We start from the raw sequence: 19546 nt of genomic DNA on the forward strand, positions 1-19546 counted from the left end.
TGTCACAGATGGGAACCATCGCGGCACACTCTTTCTGTCGTCTATGCGCCGCTGAACAGTCCCGTCCCCCCCCCCCCCCCGCTGACTTTTCCCCTCCCTTCCTCGCTCATTGGGAGGCTGACCTACATACGTCTTTCACGAACGCCCAAAAGGACAAGATTCTTCTTTTTGCACAAAAATCCTCTAAAGCCACCAAGATTCAGGAGACGGGATACAAGATTCTCACGCAATGGTACAGGATGCCCTCTCTATTGCATCGTTTTTTCCCTCTGGTATCAGACAAATGCTGGAGTTGTAACACCGCCACGGGGACAATGTTCCATATTTTTTGGGAATGCCCGTTGGTTAAACCTTTTTGACAAACAGTCACTGACGTTATCAAACAGCTCACTAACGTTGACGTGGTGGACATGCGGCATGCCTGCTGCATCTCACCCAACAGCCTGTTAAAAAGTACAAGGCCTCTCTGACTATTCAGCTTTTGAATGCTGCCAAATCATGCATACCCCTCTGCTGGAGATCGACTGCTGCACCCACAAGGTTTCTGTGGTTTTCCAAGGTTAAGGAGCTTTGGGACATGGAGGACTTATCGGCCACCTTATACAATCGGGAACAAGCTTTTCAGGACAAGCGGGGACCATGGGACTACTTCACCTGTACGGACGCCTATCTGCAGGAGCTCCGTGGCCCTGGCTATAAAGCAAGGGCGGCAGGGGCGCGGGTCTGGGGTCCCGGCTCTTGCCTACTCTCTCTACTTCTTCCATGCCCCCTTCCTCCCTTCCTCTGTTCCTTCTTCTTCCTTCTGTGTTTCTCCTTTCCCCACCTTTGTTTTCCCATCTGTGCAAATCTGCGCTTTTTCTCCACTACTGGGGCCTTCCCTATCTGCCCCCCCCCCCCTACTACTCGTTCATGCCTTGACTGACTCCATGGTTTGGAGTTTTGCTCCCTGTTCTTGTTCTGAATAGGAACTCGTCTGTCTGTACTGTTCTGGTACCTGACACCCATATATACCATATAAATGAGGTTGTTTGCTCGTTGCTCGGACTGTTTATCCTTGTAACATTGGGAATATTTGTTTACTACGCGCTGCCATGCAGCCATTACTCCCGCCTTCCTGTTTTGATCGGATGCACTCTTTTTACTGTTATTGTAACATTCTGTGGGACACTACCTTTGGCGCTATTGTAAGTTTGTACTGTTTCATTTTTACCTGCTGTGCCCTTGTTCCTGTTTGTATCACAACCTTTTGCTAAATAAAGAAATTATAAAAAAAGAAAAAAAGAATTGCAAAGTCCCAAAGCAAAATAGAGAACAAGATACTATCCTCTATTTCTTTATAAACTTCTTTTTTTTATAGGCATAGGTATGTCGTGCTTAAATTCCATTATGTACACTCCAGAAAGGGGGAGACAACATGGGTCTCCAGAAAATGTACCAGAATTACGATATATCCTATAGCCCACTTAAGACTGTCAAATGAGGCCTGGCCTTAAGAGGTTCAGGGAATGGCCCCATCTGTTTTTTTGCCATGTGCAGATAATGACTAAATCATCAAAAAACTATTGTAACAGTTAACCTTGGGTGGTCCGTCCTGAGCTGTCTATCCAAAGAGACTAGATGTTTTAGAAATGTTTTGAAGTTTCGCAATCCTACATACAAGGTTCACAGGCACTCTGTAATCATTCCAGGGAGAAGAATGGTCAGCTGTGTAAACAGCCAACCGTCCTTCTCTCTCAGCCGGGAGCGATCGCGGGTGTCAGGTGGCAATCGGAGCCGCATGCCCCTTGCATCGGCTTCCCCGCTGACAAGCGGAGGCAGGAGCACGCCCCCTAGCTGCCTGCGCGTGACCGACGTATAGCTACGGCGGTTTGGGTAGGAGCGGCTGCCTGCCGCAATATAACTGCAGTGGGTGGTCGTAAAGTAGTTAAAAGTGTACAGCTCAGTACACAGGTAGATGTGGTTGGGGGAAGATGACTGAAACACTAGATAAGTGCAGCAAAAAAGGTGTTGGGAATTAATCTCAATTTTTTTAAAGCAAAGGTGGAATTAATCTTTAGATAGTTACCAAAGTACCCAAATGTACTATTATACTAGCTTCCTGTGACCCCCCTGTATAGCAGAAATCACTGCATTCTACAATACACACGCAACGATTGTTGGCCGACCGATCGGCCGTCTTTTGTCCAGTGTTGTTGTGTTGGTTGTTCTGTTGGTTGCTCTAGACTGCACACGAATTTTATCGGCCAACAAAAACCAACTTCAGTAGTGATGTCATGTTCTGTTTACACACCAGATTTTGTTCGGCCGAAAAGTCGCAGTCGGTGGTCGGAAGCATCATACTAACAAGCCGACAATCGGCCAATCGGACGTTGGCCAAAAATTCAAGGCCAACAATCGTTGCGTGTGTATGAGGCTTAAATCTCAGAAATGGAGTTTGTTGATTAGAGAAGAGAGCATAGAAAAGATCTCCTATGTAAGCTGAGACTCCTTCACTATCCAATCACAGTTTACTCTGTTCTATGCTGCTTTGATTGCATTAGAGACAAGTAAATGGTCAGGACCTGGCATTGATGTCTGGCAGGGGTCTGAACAGAAAAACGTTTTATTAGAAGAAAATAAACAAGTACATAAATATGTTTTTCAACAGGGTATTTAGCAATATGCCTAGAGTTATGATTTAAAGCAAAAATCTTGTACAGTATATTCTACTGGTGACATTCAGTTTTTAGGCATGGCCATTAAATAGTTGTATTTGTTCTCAAACAAAGAAATTTACATTTGTTTTAGAAATAATCCTTCAGCTGTACAGGATCTTACTGGAATAATTGACTTTAACTCCTTCTCCCTTTAGCTAGCCCTGGGTCCAGCAGCCCTGTGACACTGGTGGCTCCTTCACTGCTTCCTCCTTCTAACACCATCCAGCTGGCCTGTGCAGTAAATGTGAGTTGTAACATCACTCAATGGACCTGGGATGTCTCTGGAATATGTCACAAAGGTAAAATGATCTGTAGGGAAGACCATGATGGAAACTGGACTTGTGTAAACCTGCTCTCACTATCAAGTCACTCATGGAACTATGGAGATAATGTGACCTGTGAAGTTTGGTGCAACTCTTCTCCTATCCAGGTCCAATGGAGGATTCCAGAAAAAGGTACAAGGGGTAAGCCTTTAATAATAAAAATGAAAAAAAAAGTAGTAAATAACATGAATACTAAAGAGATTCTGGGCCTAGATCCTCAGAGTGGTAAACAAATACAGTTTCAGGAGGACTTTGTAGACCAATCCTGTAGAATAAAACAAACAAAACATCTGCTCTTCCGAGTTACTCCCTAACAGTGGCGGCTGGTGCTCCATGGGCCGGGGGGGGGGGGGCGGCAGACCAACCGCGCCATACCACCCCGGACCACACCAGGCCGCACACCCCCCCCTCCCCGGACCACAGCGAGACAGTAGAGGAGAGGACAGGACGGACAGGGCAGGCAGGACCCCCCCCCCCACTTATTCACCCTACCTGGATGCAGCAGTAGGCAGCAGTGGCTTCTGCTTCTTCCCCGTCCTCTGCGTCTCCTCCCTCCTCCTCCATGCCCAATGGCATGACTTCTCCTTTCAGCCAATCGGGAAACGGGTCTCAAAACCCGCTTCCTGATTGGACAAGAGGAGGATCCGTGTGACAATAGCGAATTTTTATTCGCTATTGTCACACAACTGGGTGGGCTCGGGGCGCACTGCTCTGCGCCCCGAGCCCACCCTTTTTTTTAGCCTGTGAGAGCCTCTGGCTCTAATCACATGGTTGAAGAAAAAAAAAAGCCCCATTGAAAATGTTTCCAGTGCCCCACATGTAGATTAGGGGGCCGGACGCATGGATATGACCAGCCGCCACTGCTCCCTAAACTAATGTTACAGTAGTTCCTAACTAACAAGGTGCCCCCAAAACCTTTCAGCAGCACGTGTACCTTTTTTAGTGTTCTGTCAGCACGCAGCAGCGGTATCCAGCAGCAGGGACTAATATTGAGGTCTGGCTACCAGGCAGGATGTGGACCTAAGAGTGGAGGCTTCATCCAACCTAAAGCTCCACAAACTCTCTGAGCATCAGGACCCTGAGCAGATCTTATTAAGCTTTGGAGAAAACAAGTTTGTTTCCTCCACCTCATTCATAAACTCTATTGCCCCGCACTATGTGTTTGTGTTCTTTGCTTAACCAAAAAACTCCTGATTAGGACTGCTAGCTATTTTTTAATTTTTTTGTTTTCTTAAAAATTAGGACTATCCAGGCCAGCTTTCAGTTGTCAGTGTTGTGATAGTTTGATAATTACTTGGTCATTCAACATTGTACCCAACTGATTTTTATTTATTTTTTTAATTATTTTTAGGACAGATGAAACTTTCTTTTGGGGGTATTTAATAACCATTTTTTTTCCTCTGTGTAAATACAATACAAAAAACTCCAACCCCAAGGTCTCATTTTTTACCACACTTTTATGGAAAGGAAGAAACATACATATATACAGTGGGTACGGAAAGTATTCAGACCCCCTTAAATTTTTCACTCTTTGTTATATTGCAGCCATTTGCTAAAATCATTTAAGTTCATTCTTCTTCCTCATGAATGTACACATAGCACCACATACTGACAGAAAAACACAGAATTGTTGACATTGTTGCAGATTTATTAAAAAAGAAAAACTGAAATATCACATGGTCCTAAGTATTCAGACCCTTTGCTGTGACACTCATATATTTAACTCAGGTGCTTTCCATTTCTTCTGATCATCCTTGAGATGGTTCTACACCTTCATTTGAGTCCAGCTGTGTTTGATTATACTGATTGGACTTGATTAGGAAAGCCACACACCTGTCTATATAAGACCTTCCAGATCACAATGCATGTCAGAGCAAATGAGAATCATGAGGTCAAAGGAACTGCCTGAAGAGCTCAGAGACAGAATTGTGGCAAGGCACAGATCTGGCCAAGGTTACAAAAAGATTTCTGCTGCACTTAAGGTTCCTAAGAGCACAGTGGCCTCCATAATCCTCAAATGGAAGATGTTTGGGATGACCAGAACCCTTCCTAGAGATGGCCGTCCGGCCAAACTGAGCTATCGGGGGAGAAGAGCCTTGGTGAGAGAGGTAAAGAAGAACCCAAAGATCACTGTGGCTGAGCTCCAGAGATGCAGTCAGGAGATGGGAGAAAGTTGTAGAAAGTCAACCATCACTGCAGCCCTCCACCAGTCGGGGCTTTATGGCAGAGTGGCCCGACGGAAGCCTCTCCTCAGTGTAAGACACATGAAAGCCCGCATGGAGTTTGCTAAAAAACACCTGAAGGACTCCAAGATGGTGTGAAATAAGATTCTCTGGTCTGATGAGACCAAAATAGAACTTTTTGGCCTTAATTCTAAGTGGTATGTGTGGAGAAAACCAGGCACTGCTCATTACCTGTCCAATACAGTCCCAACAGTGAAGCATGGTGGTGGCAGCATCATGCTGTGGGGGTGTTTTTCAGCTGCAGGGACAGGACGACTGGTTGCAATCGAGGGAAAGATGAATGCGGCCAAGTACAGGGATATCCTGGACAAAAACCTTCTCCAGAGTGCTCTGGACCTCAGACTGGGCCGAAGGTTTACCTTCCAACAAGACAATGACCCTAAGCACACAGCTAAATTAACGAAGGAGTGGCTTCACAACAACTCAGTGACTGTTCTTGAATGGCCCAGCCAGAGCCCTGACTTAAACCCAATTGAGCATCTCTGGAGAGACCTAAAAATGGCTGTCCACCAACGTTTACCATCCAACCTGACAGAACTGGAGAGGATCTGCAAGGAGGAATGGCAGAGGATCCCCAAATCCAGGTGTGAAAGACTTGTTGCATCTTTCCCAAAAAGACTCCTGGCTGTATTAGATGAAAAGGGGGCTTCTACTAAATACTGAGCAAAGGGTCTGAATACTTAGGACCATGTGATATTTCAGTTTTTCTTTAATAAATCTGCAACAATGTCAACAATTCTGTGTTTTTCTGACAGTATGGGGTGCTATCAGGGCCGCTGATAGAAATCATGGGGCCCCGTACAGCCTACCTGATGGGGGCCCTTAAGCCCCACCCCTTGCCCCTCCCCAGACCCCGCCCCTGGCCCCTCCCTAGACCCCGCCTGGAAACAAAGTGCAGTTTTGTCTTTAAGTGATATTTATCTTCCTCCAGCCAGTTATAGGTTTGATTATCTAAAAGGAATACTGAGTTCAGAGGGGAACAGACCTCTTTTATCTCAGGATAGCTCTATGAAATAAATAGTTTACAAGCATTTTTTGCTGAATGGCAAAACATTTTTTGAAAAATGCTATGAGCTTTTTTAACACTGCTCTTAAAGCGGTAGATAGGTTTCAGGGATGGAGCCCAGTGTCTTAAGATACTATCAGCTCAAAAACACTCATGGTTGCTCAAAAATAAAAATCATAGATATCCACTGCTTACTGGCCCTATAATCTATTTTTCCTGAAATAGTGGTTTTCTGCCTCCTTGTAATGTCCTCTGTGAGCTCCAGAAGCTCTGCTTTCCACTTTCCCTGTATCAGGAAGACGGAGCACTGCAGAAGAAAGTTGGAGATTTGGAGTAGGCTGAGTGCAATAGAAGGGACTTTAAAGTGATTGTAAAGTTTTGTTCCCCATTCACACCTGAGACCTTGTAACGAGTCACATGACACCGGGGAGGGAAAATGGCTAATTGGGCCCAATTTGGGCATTTTCACTTAGGGGTGTACTCACTTTTGTTGCCAGCGGTTTAGACATTAATGGCTGTGTGTTATTTTGAGGGGACAGCAAATTTACACTGTTATACAAGCTGTACACTCACTACTTTACATTGTAGCAAAGTGTCATTTCTTCAGTGTTGTCACATGAAAAGATAGAATAAAATATTTACAAAAATGTGAGGGATGTACTCAGTTCTGTGAGATACTGTATATTTAAAGCAGTCCTAAACCCAAAAGCAGACATTTAGTATATTGCATTGCATTAGTTTTCTTTTTTAGACTCTCTTTCCTTAATTTTTATATGGTGATCTAGCTAGTAAGTCTTTTGTCTTTCAAAAGAACAAGCTCTCCTGGAGATGTATCAGTTTACAGAGATGAGAGAAACCATTTACCACTGAGAGGGGGCTTACAATGATCAGCTTCTTATGAGCTTTTAGTTATTCATGTAAAATCTTCACAGATCCCAGGAGGCTACAGAAGCTGGGAGTGACACACAGTGGTCTGCTACAGGCACTCCTATGGAATGCTGTGTAGCACAGGAAAATATTTTTTCAGCTTCTGGGTTTAGTGTTAAGTGCCGGTTCACATAAATGCAATGCGGGAACCCTGTGAATCCACTGCAGGTTCCCGCATCACATTCAAATCACAAGCAGTTCACACTGCCATATGCGAATTGTTGGGGGTGTCAATACAGGGTTAACAACACCTCCAGATCAGTTTGCATATCGCAGTGCGAACTGTCAGTTCGAACATGAATCGCATAGGTGTGAACCACCATGCGATCCGATTCTGCTGCGGACCAAAAAAGAAGGGTCCTGTGCGAGTTGTGTTCGAATGCGATGCAAATTCAGCCATACAATCTGTATGGCTGAATTTGCATCGCACAGACATCGCATGTGATTTGCAGAGCAGTGCGCTCCAAATCATATGCGATGTCTGATATCGTACTAATGTGAACCAGGACTAAATCCTGGCTTTCACAGACAGTCGGTGATTCTAGTACTAAATTCAAAGGGGGGCACACAGAAAATGCTGGGGCTAAGCTAACTGTTTTGAAATAGCACTGTGGTGGCTCTGAAATAAATTGCCGCCACTGCTATCCCTACCCCGGTGGTGATGGGAACTCAGGCCTCATATACATGGAGGCTAAAAATAAGCTGGGCATAAAATTTCTGCACCTGAGGAGCTGCGGGTGCCACCGTATACAGCCTTCTACCACCGTATACAGCCTTCTAACACCGTATACAGCCTTCTACCACCGTATACAGCCTTCTAACACCGTATACAGCCTTCTACCACCGTATACAGCCTTCTAACACCGTATACAGACTTGTATAAAGTACTTGAAATTTCTACTTGAGTAAAAGTACAAGTGCTCGATCAAAAAATTACTTGAGTAGAAGTGGAAGTGCTCGCAGAAAAAGTTACTTAAGTAGAAGTACTAAAGTATTCAACATTTTTTTTACTTAAGTATTGCAAGTAGTTTTTTCAAAAAATTTGCTACTTAAGTACTAAAAGTAAAAAGTACCAGTAGTTTTGAAAAAAAATTTCTACTCAAGTACTGAAAGTAGAAGTACAAGTACTGTGTTATGTAGTTATTAAAGAAAGAAGTCAAAAGTATGAACATCATATTGTTTTTATTATTTCAAATGATTTATTCAAATGATTAACCGGTGTTTGTTAGTAGTTTCTTGATGCACTTTAAGCGCTGTAGCACCATTTATTTGTTTGTTTCATATTTTCTTTTTATTGGAAAGATTTGGTATAGCAGCTTTTATTATACACAGCCTTTATTTTCGTATGCGCTGATTTACAAATGACATTATACACATTTTTTTGAGCTTTATGCAACCTGCCATCTACTGTTCTGGCAGTGGTAATTTTTTTAAAAGTAACGAGTAACTATGCAGCACAAAAAAAAAATACTTGAGTAGAAGTATCGAAATCATCGAAAAAATGTAGTGAAGTAAAAGTAGAAGTAGGAGAAAAAAATTCTACTCTAGGAAAGTACAGATACCGCATTTCGGTACTTAAGTACAGTACTTAAGTAGTTCTACTTCGTTACTATACATCTCTGACCGTATACAGCCTTCTACCACCGTATACAGCCTTCTAACACCGTATACAGCCTTCTACCACCGTATACAGCCTTCTACCACCGTATACAGCCTTCTACCACCGTATACAGCCTTCTACCACCGTATACAGCCTTCTAACACCGTATACAGCCTTCTATACAAGTTCCTGTTCTCTTGATAAAAGCTGATGCTTCAAATACTGTATATAGATCTTCCAGTTCATCTCACTGCTCCTCTCTGCACTCTCTTCTGTTCTCTGTCTCTCTCTTCTCTCCCTCAGTCGTTCACTCTGTTCCTTTCTTTTTTTTTGGTATCTCATCCTTTCCTCTCTCTCCATATATCTTTCTGCTCTCTCTTTTTCCCTCTCCGCCCATTTCTCTTTCTGTATCTATGATATATATTCATTCTATCTCTCTCTCTGCTGTATCTCTATCATTTCAGTCTCTCTCCCTCTCTATCTATCTTTATTTTGTGATATATAATCTTTAACTCTCTGTCTCTCTTCTTCTCTTTCTTTCTCTATCTTTCTCTATCTCTCTCTCTTTCTCTCTCTCTTTATTTCTCACTCTCTCCGCCCCTCTCTCTTTCTGCCTACCTCTCTGCTTCTTTCTCCATTTCTCTTTCTCTCTCTCTCTCTCTCTCTCTCTCTCTCTCTCTCTCTCTCCATCTTTATCTTATATTATATAATATTTATCAATCTGTCTTTTTCTGTCTGCCCCTCCATCTGTAATTCTCTCTATCTCGTTTTCTCTATCTCTCTCTTTCAGTCTCTTTCCCCTTTCATCTCTCTCTCTCTTTATCCCTCTCTTTCTCTATTGCTCTCTCCATCTCCCTCTCTTTCTCCATCTCTCTCTCTCTGTCCACCGCTCTCTCTATAATATTTATCTGTCTCTTTCTCTTGGTCTCTCTCTTTCTGTCTGCCCCTCCATCTCTAATTCTCTCTATATCTTGTTTTCTCCATCTTTCCCCTTTCATCTCTCTTTTTCTCTCCCTCTCTTTCTCTTTCTGTCTCTCTCTCCATCTCTTTTCTCCTCTCAGTCCCTCTCTCTCCCATCTATATATCTGTCTTTTCTCCTCTCAGTCTCTCTCTCTCCCATCTATATATCTCTCTCTTCTCCTCTCAGTCTCTCTCTCTCCCATCTATATATCTGTCTCTTCTCCTCTCAGTCTCTCTCTCTCCCATCTATATATCTGTCTCTTCTCCTCCTAGTCTCTCTCTCTCCCATCTATATATCTGTCTCTTCTCCTCTCAGTCTCTCTCTCTCCCATCTATATATCTGTCTCTTCTCCTCTCAGTCTCTCTCTCTCCCATCTATATATCTGTCTCTTCTCCTCCTAGTCTCTCTCTCTCCCATCTATATATCTATCTCTTCTCCTCTCAGTCTCTCTCTCTCTCCCATCTATATATCTATCTCTTCTCCTCTCAGTCTCTCTCTCTCCCATATATATATCTCTCTCTTCTCCTCTCAGTCTCTCTCTCTCTCCCATCTATATATCTGTCTCTTCTCCTCCTAGTCTCTCTCTCTCCCATCTATATATCTATCTCTTCTCCTCTCAGTCTCTCTCTCTCTCCCATCTATATATCTCTCTCTTCTCCTCTCAGTCTCTCTCTCTCCCATCTATATATCTCTCTCTTCTCCTCTCAGTCTCTCTCTCTCCCATATATATATCTCTCTCTTCTCCTCTCAGTCTCTCTCTCTCTCCCATCTATATATCTGTCTCTTCTCCTCCTAGTCTCTCTCTCTCCCATCTATATATCTATCTCTTCTCCTCTCAGTCTCTCTCTCTCTCCCATCTATATATCTCTCTCTTCTCCTCTCAGTCTCTCTCTCTCCCATATATATATCTCTCTCTTCTCCTCTCAGTCTCTCTCTCTCTCCCATCTATATATCTGTCTCTTCTCCTCCTAGTCTCTCTCTCTCCCATCTATATATCTATCTCTTCTCCTCTCAGTCTCTCTCTCTCTCTCTCCCATCTATATATCTCTCTCTTCTCCTCTCAGTCTCTCTCTCTCCCATATATATATCTGTCTCTTCTCCTCTCAGTCTCTCTCTCTCCCATATATATATCTGTCTCTTCTCCTCCTAGTCTCTCTCTCTCCCATCTATATATCTCTCTCTTCTCCTCTCAGTCTCTCTCTCTCTCCCATCTATATATCTCTCTCTTCTCCTCTCAGTCTCTCTCTCTCTCCCATCTATATATCTCTCTCTTCTCCTCTCAGTCTCTCTCTCTCTCCCATCTATATATCTCTCTCTTCTCCTCCTAGTCTCTCTCTCTCCCATCTATATATCTCTCTCTTCTCCTCTCAGTCTCTCTCTCTCTCCCATCTATATATCTCTCTCTTCTCCTCTCAGTCTCTCTCTCTCTCCCATATATATATCTCTCTCTTCTCCTCTCAGTCTCTCTCTCTCTCCCATCTATATATCTCTCTCTTCTCCTCCTAGTCTCTCTCTCTCCCATCTATATATCTCTCTCTTCTCCTCTCAGTCTCTCTCTCTCTCCCATCTATATATCTCTCTCTTCTCCTCTCAGTCTCTCTCTCTCTCCCATATATATATCTCTCTCTTCTCCTCTCAGTCTCTCTCTCTCTATTTCTTTCTCTGTCTCTCCATCTCTCTCCCCATCTATATAAATATCTCTCTCTTCTCCTCTCAGTCTGTCTCTCCCCATCTCTCTGTCTGGGATCGGAGTTTTTAGATAAAGTGAAAGCAGAGATTTTTAGGGCAGAGTCACAATGCTTCCCACCTCTGGCAGAGAGAATCCTCTGTTCATTACATAGTGAACTCCTGTAACTTTCCCTTGTGACAGAAGTGACAGGATGCCTTCAATGACACACACTGCTATGGTTATTGATCATTTTATTTCCAACCTGAAAAAAAAGCTTTTCTGTTCTCAGATAGTTTGATTAAAAAGCACAAATTTGAAAGCATAACTTTTTTTTTCTACTATAGAAGTCTTTAGGCTGACTTGGGAAATAATACCAGTGAGGCAAGCACATTTAGCTACATCAATCCTGTAAACGTTTACAAAGTCAAATACATAAAGAAACAATCAGGATTTTCTGGGCTTTCCTTCAATCTTTAGCCCTGCCTGACTTTGTGTGAAATAAAATGTGTCTTCAGTGTTCAGACACACCTGAATGTTCTGCTCAGAGGCGTAACTAGAACCTTCAGGGCCCTGATGCAAGAAACCATGAAGGGCCCCCCAGACCCCTGGCCCTTACCTTCAAGCCCAGGGCTCTTCCCACTAATCCTGGGGCTCTTTACACTCGTTGCATGGCCTTTTATTACGGTCCCGCAGCAGGATTCTTTCACAAGTTCTGCAGTGGGCCCCCTTCCTGCAATCTTGTGGGCCCCCTTCTTGCAATCTTGGGGCCTCCCCACAGTGGTGCAATGCCAGGGTCTGGTCGCAAGTGTGACCCTTGAGATCCTGGAAGTTCACCCACTGGTTTGCTACCGGGCCCCCTGGAGCATGGGGCCCGGTAGCGATTGCAACCCCTGCAACCCCTGTAGTTACGCCCCTGGTTCTGCTGTGTTAGGCACTGCACTGTGACTGTCTGGCAGCCTCCCGATCATGAATCTCTTCTTCTCCTCACTAACTTACCTCTTCTTCTCAGTTCCTTCCTGCAGTGCTGTTACCTGCTTTCTGGAGAGAAATGTCGGCTGCCTGTGGCTGAGATGTTTCCTCTCTGCCTCCTCACAGACACAGCTTCCTGGCCGAGTGGGGAGCAGAGCTGAGCACCATAAGCAGGGGAAGAGAGATCACTCCGCCAGGGCAGGGAAGGCATTACACAGGCTGCAGGCAGGAATCCTATGCAGAGCGGGCACTGAATAGACATGCGCCCGAAACAGAAGAAGTAGTCCCTCCCACACATACCAGCACATTATTGCAGAGGGGCCCAGAAAAAGGAAAAACACCAGTTTAGTAAGTAGGAGAGGGGATGCTGTGAATTCAAAAAGGCTTTTTTTTTAAATTATTCTGCACTGTGTTTTAGATTTTAGATTGCCCGGGCCCCCCTGCAGAGCTGAGGACTCCGGGCCCGGTACAACAGGGCCAGTTGTACTGGCCTATCAGCGGCCCTGGGTGCTATGTGTACATTCATGAGGAAGAAGAATGAACCTAAATGATTTTAGCAAATGGCTGCAATATAACAAAGAGTGAAAAATTTAAGGGGGTCTGAATACTTTCCGTACCCACTGTATATTGAGGTGGATAAAATATAATTTGAGGTGTGCTTAGTCTTTAAAAGTTGCCTACTGAAGCCTCGTGCAAGTTTTTTTTATTAATAGTGGAAAAAAAGCTGAAGGAGTTGAAATTGCATGAAGGAATAAATCCAAAAGACTACAAAACATGCTAATTGAGATCCTCTTCTCAATAGTATAGAATTTTAAGAAATAAAACACATTGTAGGTACAGTAAAACCTTGGATTGCGAGCATAATTCGTTCCGGAAACATGCTTGTAATCCAAAGCACTCTTATATCAAAGCAAATTTTCCCATAAGAAATAATGGAAACTCAGATGATTCGTTCCACAACCATTTATTCATAAGTCCTTCAGTTTATAGTCCATATAAAAAGATTATAGCATTGTGATAGGTTGTGTAACCATAAAATGTCCATCCACAAATAGCCGCTTCCACAAGGGGATTAGAAGCAAAATCCAGCAGGAGCTACAGAGTATCAAAGAGAAGAGAGGCGCCTCTAAGTGTAGCAATATGGTTCCATTTAATGAAGGTACAACATTTATGCAGGCTTCCGGGGTAAAGCTGTCCACATAGACTATCTTCTGCACCGCCGGCTGCCAGTCTGTAATCCTGACCGGGAAGACCACCCTGGAGTAAAGCGATCTGAAAGCGAGGGCCAGCATGGAAGGGATGATGTAGATGATGGTGCGGAGGATGGTCTATGTGGACAGCTTTACCCCTGATGCCTGCATCCTTAGATGTGCCTGTTCCAATCATCAACCATGTTAGTTGCTAAATGTTGTATCTTCATTAAATTTAACCATATTGCTACACTTAGAGGTGCCTCTCTTCTCTTTTATACTCAGCTGTGACTTGAGGCTACTTGTATATCAAGACATCGCTTGTATATCAAGTCAAAATTTATTTGAAAATTTTGCTTGTCTTGCAAAGCGCTCTTAAACCAAGTTACTCTCAAACCAAGGTTTTACTGTATTTGCCAATTTTACATGGAAATATGATTATAGGGGGAGTCGTAGACATGGATAGAGACTCCAGGGAGAAGGTACGCTGCCCCATTCCCTTCTTCTATGTAAAGAAAGGTTTGTCTAATTGCAAATGTCTGGATGTAGGTGGCCATCATCCCAAATTACAAGTCAAAAAGAATTCCCCTGAGGTTGTGGGACTATATGGGCACCCTTAACGTCCAAATAATGGTACAACAGCATAAAAAGATATCAAATTTTATTATATAAAAATATATAAAATAAAATTATAACAAGACATATTTATACAAAGAACAAGTCATGATAAAAGAAAAAGGAAATCACAGCTGACAAAAATTAGTCAAAAATGAAGTGGTTACGTGAGTGCATGTGTTCCATGGAAGACCCGACGCGTTTCGAGCGTACCCTTCTTCAGGGGTCTACTGGAACCACTTCATTATTGTCTATTTAAAAAAAGATGTACACATGTAAATATATACAGATATAAATATACAACAACAAATCATTATACAGTCAAAGAATGAAATAATCATAAAGAGATATTATCAAATAAGTTATACGCACCACAAAGGTCACTTTCTATTGACAAGTGAAGCCGTGAAGAACAACATCACTTCTTATCCGACAAGGCATGAGAAGATACTGGAAAGGCAAGGACTAATGAGAGTATAAATACCGTATATGTATATGTGCTTTCTTTTGATGTTGACAGTATTTCGCCAAAAGGGTGGCAAATGGTGCCCACTTGATCCCATAAGGATCCCAAAAAAGGGGGGAGACCAACACTGGATCCCTAGAACAAAACAGGCAGTTGTACCTCAAGGGTAAATATTTATTGGAGGATTAGTCGATAAAGATGATAATGGGATCTTATGTATTCTAGTTACTACTATGTAAAAGGTGGAAGGAGGTGGGAATAACCATGGGGAGATCTAATCTTTGGAGATCCTAGGAGTGCCAAAAAGTGACTCAGTTGTCAGCATCTGCAAAAAAAGTCAATATTAGTTTTGGGACACCCCCCCTCCCCTTTAGTTACACTAGATTTTGCTAGATTTTTGAAAAAATGAACAAAAACCACATACATAGTCTGATAATTCCTTTGACCAAGAAGTTTTCTATCCGGCTCTTTCAAGTTTTCCCATCAATGTGGTCGAAAACGAACGTTGATTTGACCCCCACTGATTAGAAAATACGAACGTTCTTAAAATAAACAATTTTTGAAGGAAGTTTTTGTATGGCCAGCAAAAAAATCATTTTTTTTTTTTTTTTTAGGATATGAAATCTGTTTGAGATTTGTCCTGACAGCAACCTTCATATTATTGAGCATATGCTGTATATATCTGTCCCACAAGTGTAAATAGAAAGGTAAAAATTAACATTCCATAATGAATATTGTTGTATAACGTTGGATAAACACAAAGATATTTGGTGCTGAAGTAGAATTTGGTTTGAACTTTTCAGCAAACAGGAAAACTAAATGGTTTGTTTTCCAGTCCGCCAAGCTGAGCCTGCAGCTCCAGGGGGAAGTGATACATTTATGAGCCTTATTATTACCTCTGCTAAATGTGACAGCTTCTCACTCAGGCTGGTTGTTAGGAAGCCAACAACCAATCAGCTTCCTAGCAGTCAGTGACACATTACTGGCCAGACATTCAGCTGTCTACCGGGAATTTCCGTCGGTCCGCTGATTGTAAACAGAGGGGTGGGATGCCATGACCATATTTGGTCAATGACCATGATGGTTGGTCAGTTACGATTCCCACCCCTTTGTTTACAAACCAACTGTCAGCCGGGAATTTTTTTGGGGAGTCAGTGGATGTATGTGCAAGCATTGTATATACACCTTTTTCTACATATTGTATTTGTAGCTTTACCCCTACAGGGGTTACAGGTGACCCCACTGCTGCAAAGCCAGGAACACAACAACATCAGCTTTCATCTGAACACATTGAACAGTCCTTAAACTTTGTTTTGAATTTTTATCAAGGGGTAATAACTTGGATGGGGATATGAATTATGGGATGCCCAACTTGACCGTAACAAAGCCAGGGACAACTTTCTCCCTATTTACAGCTCTGATTGATTATTTTATTTTATCCTGTATAATTCCAATGGATTCCTCCTCCTTGGTCTGTACAGCTCTGATTAATCCCTCTTTGGTACCTAGCAGTCTCTGTTAGATCAGCCACAGCCCTTTACAGGCTACGATCTCTCAGTCCCTTAGAAAATAGCAGCACCTCCAACTCTTTTGTAGACACTGATTCCAGCTCTACCGCCATCGGAAATGCTAGCCCACCTGGCTGCTCTTCCACCAGCCCACCTGGTTGCTTCTTCCCCAGTCTATGCGACTGACTCTCTTCTCCAGTCTACCCGACTGACTCACTGGAGACCTCCTAGGGCAAGGTAGGGAAGATAAAAACGTGCTGCTATCTTCCAGAGAGACCTTCTACAAGTGGAAGTCTCTCCCCTTGTAAGTCCATGTTCTGGGCTGTAGTATTCACACTGTCCTCCTTGCTGCCTCTTAGGGAAGACTTTTTCCAAGCTTCTCCTGTTGTCAGGATCCTTCCAGGCCAGCACCTGAGCCCCGACCCAAGGTAGAGCCCCCTCCCTGGCAGGGGTCTCTGGAGGACCACCAACAGTCCCCTCAGCACTGCATCTCCATCTTTCACCTGACCCAGCATGACTCATTCCTATTTAGTGGTTCACTTAGCCCTCTGCCAGGCCCATCTCCTGGGGAATGGCTAAGCACCCCTTAATATGCAGAACAGCCCTCCTAACCTCCGCCCTCCAGCTTCCAGAATGTTTTCCAGCTTTCCAGAATTGGGGGGGGGGGGCAGAGAGCTGTCTGTATGAGTCATGCTGCCCTGAACTCTAACCTAACACTAACCTAATTACAGACTCACTGGATTAAACATGAGTCAGGGTATACATTTTCCTACTCTCACACTAGAAGCACACAAGAGGGTACTACTTTGTTTATTTTTTTACTGTTTAATGTAGATTTAAAGGCAAAACTTTTCTTTTCATTTTAAAAAGTGTGAGGGAGACAGATTTTTTTTTTTTGCTATTTATATCCCACTGGGGAGATTTTCCTTCACCTCCAGTCCCATAGCCTAAACAGAAAGTGAACACCCTACAAAGTTAGGGAATCCCTGGTTTTCATCAAAACTAGTGTCCCCAGTGGAAGGTATCCCCTCTATTAGTATTCTATGACAACTCAAAATTTGTAAATTTTCATTCATTTCACCACAGCTCCCAATGGAGGGAATAGCTCATATGGAGGGAATTTCTCTCTTTTCAGACCAAATCCTTCTGTCCCTTGTGCAGCCTTACTTGTCCCTCTTTTTGGTCTGAGGTGTACATCTCTATACAAAATGCACTGTTTTACTACCAAAAGTATACTGCTGCACTAAACTTTTTATCCAACCTCTATATTATGGAGTTTGTTCTTTTAAAAAGCCATTATAAAAGAAAAAGTAGGCCCTTGTGAGGTTTAGCCAATCATTTTCTGTTTATTGGATCTTTGTGACACATGTAATTGAGGCCATGCCAGCAATGCATACTTTGCTTACATGTTGTGTGCCAAAAAGTTACCCTCTTTATAATTTCAGAAAGCTCAACATGTGTTCTAATCCCTCTCAGCTCTGTCAAAAAAAACAAGTTTTGCCTTTAGTTATACTTAAATTAAATAGATTACTGTCATAAGAATTTTGAAATGTCTAATGTATTTGCTGGTGGAAATATACCCACGGTGTGCTCCAGATGTAGAGAGGTGCACAGTTTCTAAAATACTTCTCGCCCACCCACCCACCAAGTGCCACATTGACCTTGAAACTTGAAGTACCCAGGACCTGATAACCTATGTTCATCTATAGCATGGGTGTCCAACCTTTTGGCTTCTCTGGGCCACATTGAGTGTAGAGAATATTTCTCGGGCCGCATATAAAATATATACTATAGTTAAGGTATATAAGTAATAAAACGCCACTGCGCCCTTTCCGCGCTGCTGCGCCCCCCCCCCCAGCACTAATTTAACACAACTAGTGGATGATCCCCACCAAGGCAGCCTCTGCCTACAGTTAGTTGGAAGCCGCTGTGGCCGTGCCCCCAACTCAACTTCCTTCCTCCCCAGCAAAAAAAAATAAAAAAATTGTCAGGGGGCAGTGGGCCGCATGCGGCCCGCAGGCCGCAAGTTGGACATGCCTGATCTATAGCAACATTTATTTAAGGATGAAGAATCGGCATTGCCATGCTAATCCCTCAATTTGCACAGTGACTGCACACTGAGGGCATATTCTCATTTTTGGAATGCATTGCACAGCAGTGCTGTGCCAATACATACAGTATGGGATTTTTATGTAAAAGTGCTGTAGGTATTAATACTCGTTAAGTAAATCATGATGCATGTAAAATGTTTTGCATGATCTGTCACTATTTTGTTTGCATATTTACAGATGCTTTGCTCTCCACCATCCTCCTGAGGAAGCGTGTCAGATCCCGCGGAACGCGCTGAGGCACACAGGATCCCTAGAATATCTTTAACAAGACACAACTTTTGATATATTGTGTGAGAAAGTTTCTCAAAGTTGTTTCAAGTATTTTATGTATGACATGTCCAGGTATCTACTGTATAAAGAGGGGGCTATATACCCCAGGTTGTTAAGCACAGTGTTTTTAATGAAAAGTTGTCAATAAATATGTATTTTTTATGTGTAGTCCATGAGCACCTTAAAAGTCCATTCGCAAACAGCACTGTTTATAGTTTGGTGTGTATTGTTTTTTTTTTTTGGAGAGTGCATGTGATCAGTGCAGGACCAATCAACATTGTCTAGACAGAGGGTCAAGGGTCCTGCAGCCTCATAGGACAGTCAGAGGAGAATTAAAACTCCTTCTTCAAGCTTTAACCAGTGTCTGACACTGATAGAAGTCACAAGACTGCTGATGAGAAAAGGTATTTAGCCGTTTATAATTACTAAAATAATTGCATTTCCATGTTCTGTGTATTGTGAGAGACCAGATATAGTGAATGCAGGCTCCTGGGTTTAGGAACACTTTAAAGTCTCGTACAAATGATCAGATTATAGAACGATCTGTCATCTGTTTTTTGTTGAATGCTAGTCTGATGTGGAAAGTGAAGAGGTTATTTTCATACGAAATTTCCCGTACGACAGAATTCTACTTCAGAAGTGATGTCATGTAAAGCGCTGCGTAAACTGCTGGCGCTATAGAAATCCTGAATAATAATAATGTGTTGGATTGTTTTGTATGTGTTTGTTCGTTTCTGAGCATGCCTAGTCTTGCTCTTAAGATTTTTTTCAGATGCAAACTGTACTAAATAAAGCAGTTGTACACCCGAAAATTAAAAAAAAAAAAAAAAAAAAAAAAACCTGCAAGACAAAGGCATAATGAGCTAGTATGCATCGCATACTAGCTCATTATGTATTACTTACCTTAGAACGAAGCCCCGACACGGACCCCCGGACATCGCTGCAGGCGCTGCCATGATCCCTCGGCGTCTCTTCCGGGTTCGGCGGCTCTG

General features: G+C 42.9%; 1 protein-coding gene across 1 annotated transcript in view; it reads left to right on the forward strand.

The window, feature by feature from the left end:
* Positions 1-18627, forward strand: part of LOC309543303 (immunoglobulin lambda-1 light chain-like) — a 31528-nt gene extending 12901 nt beyond the window's left edge. The window contains exons 3-5 of the mRNA XM_082242761.1: positions 2852-3160; positions 15280-15372; positions 18490-18627. Of these exons, the coding sequence (XP_082098887.1) occupies positions 2852-3160; positions 15280-15368 (398 nt within the window). The 3' untranslated portion in view covers positions 15369-15372; positions 18490-18627. The remainder of the gene's footprint in view (positions 1-2851; positions 3161-15279; positions 15373-18489) is intronic.
* Positions 18628-19546: the final 919 nt, after the last annotated feature.

Source organism: Pelophylax lessonae, assembly GCF_965119305.1.
Source record: "Pelophylax lessonae genome assembly, chromosome: 13".
Taxonomy (NCBI): Eukaryota; Metazoa; Chordata; class Amphibia; order Anura; family Ranidae; genus Pelophylax; species Pelophylax lessonae.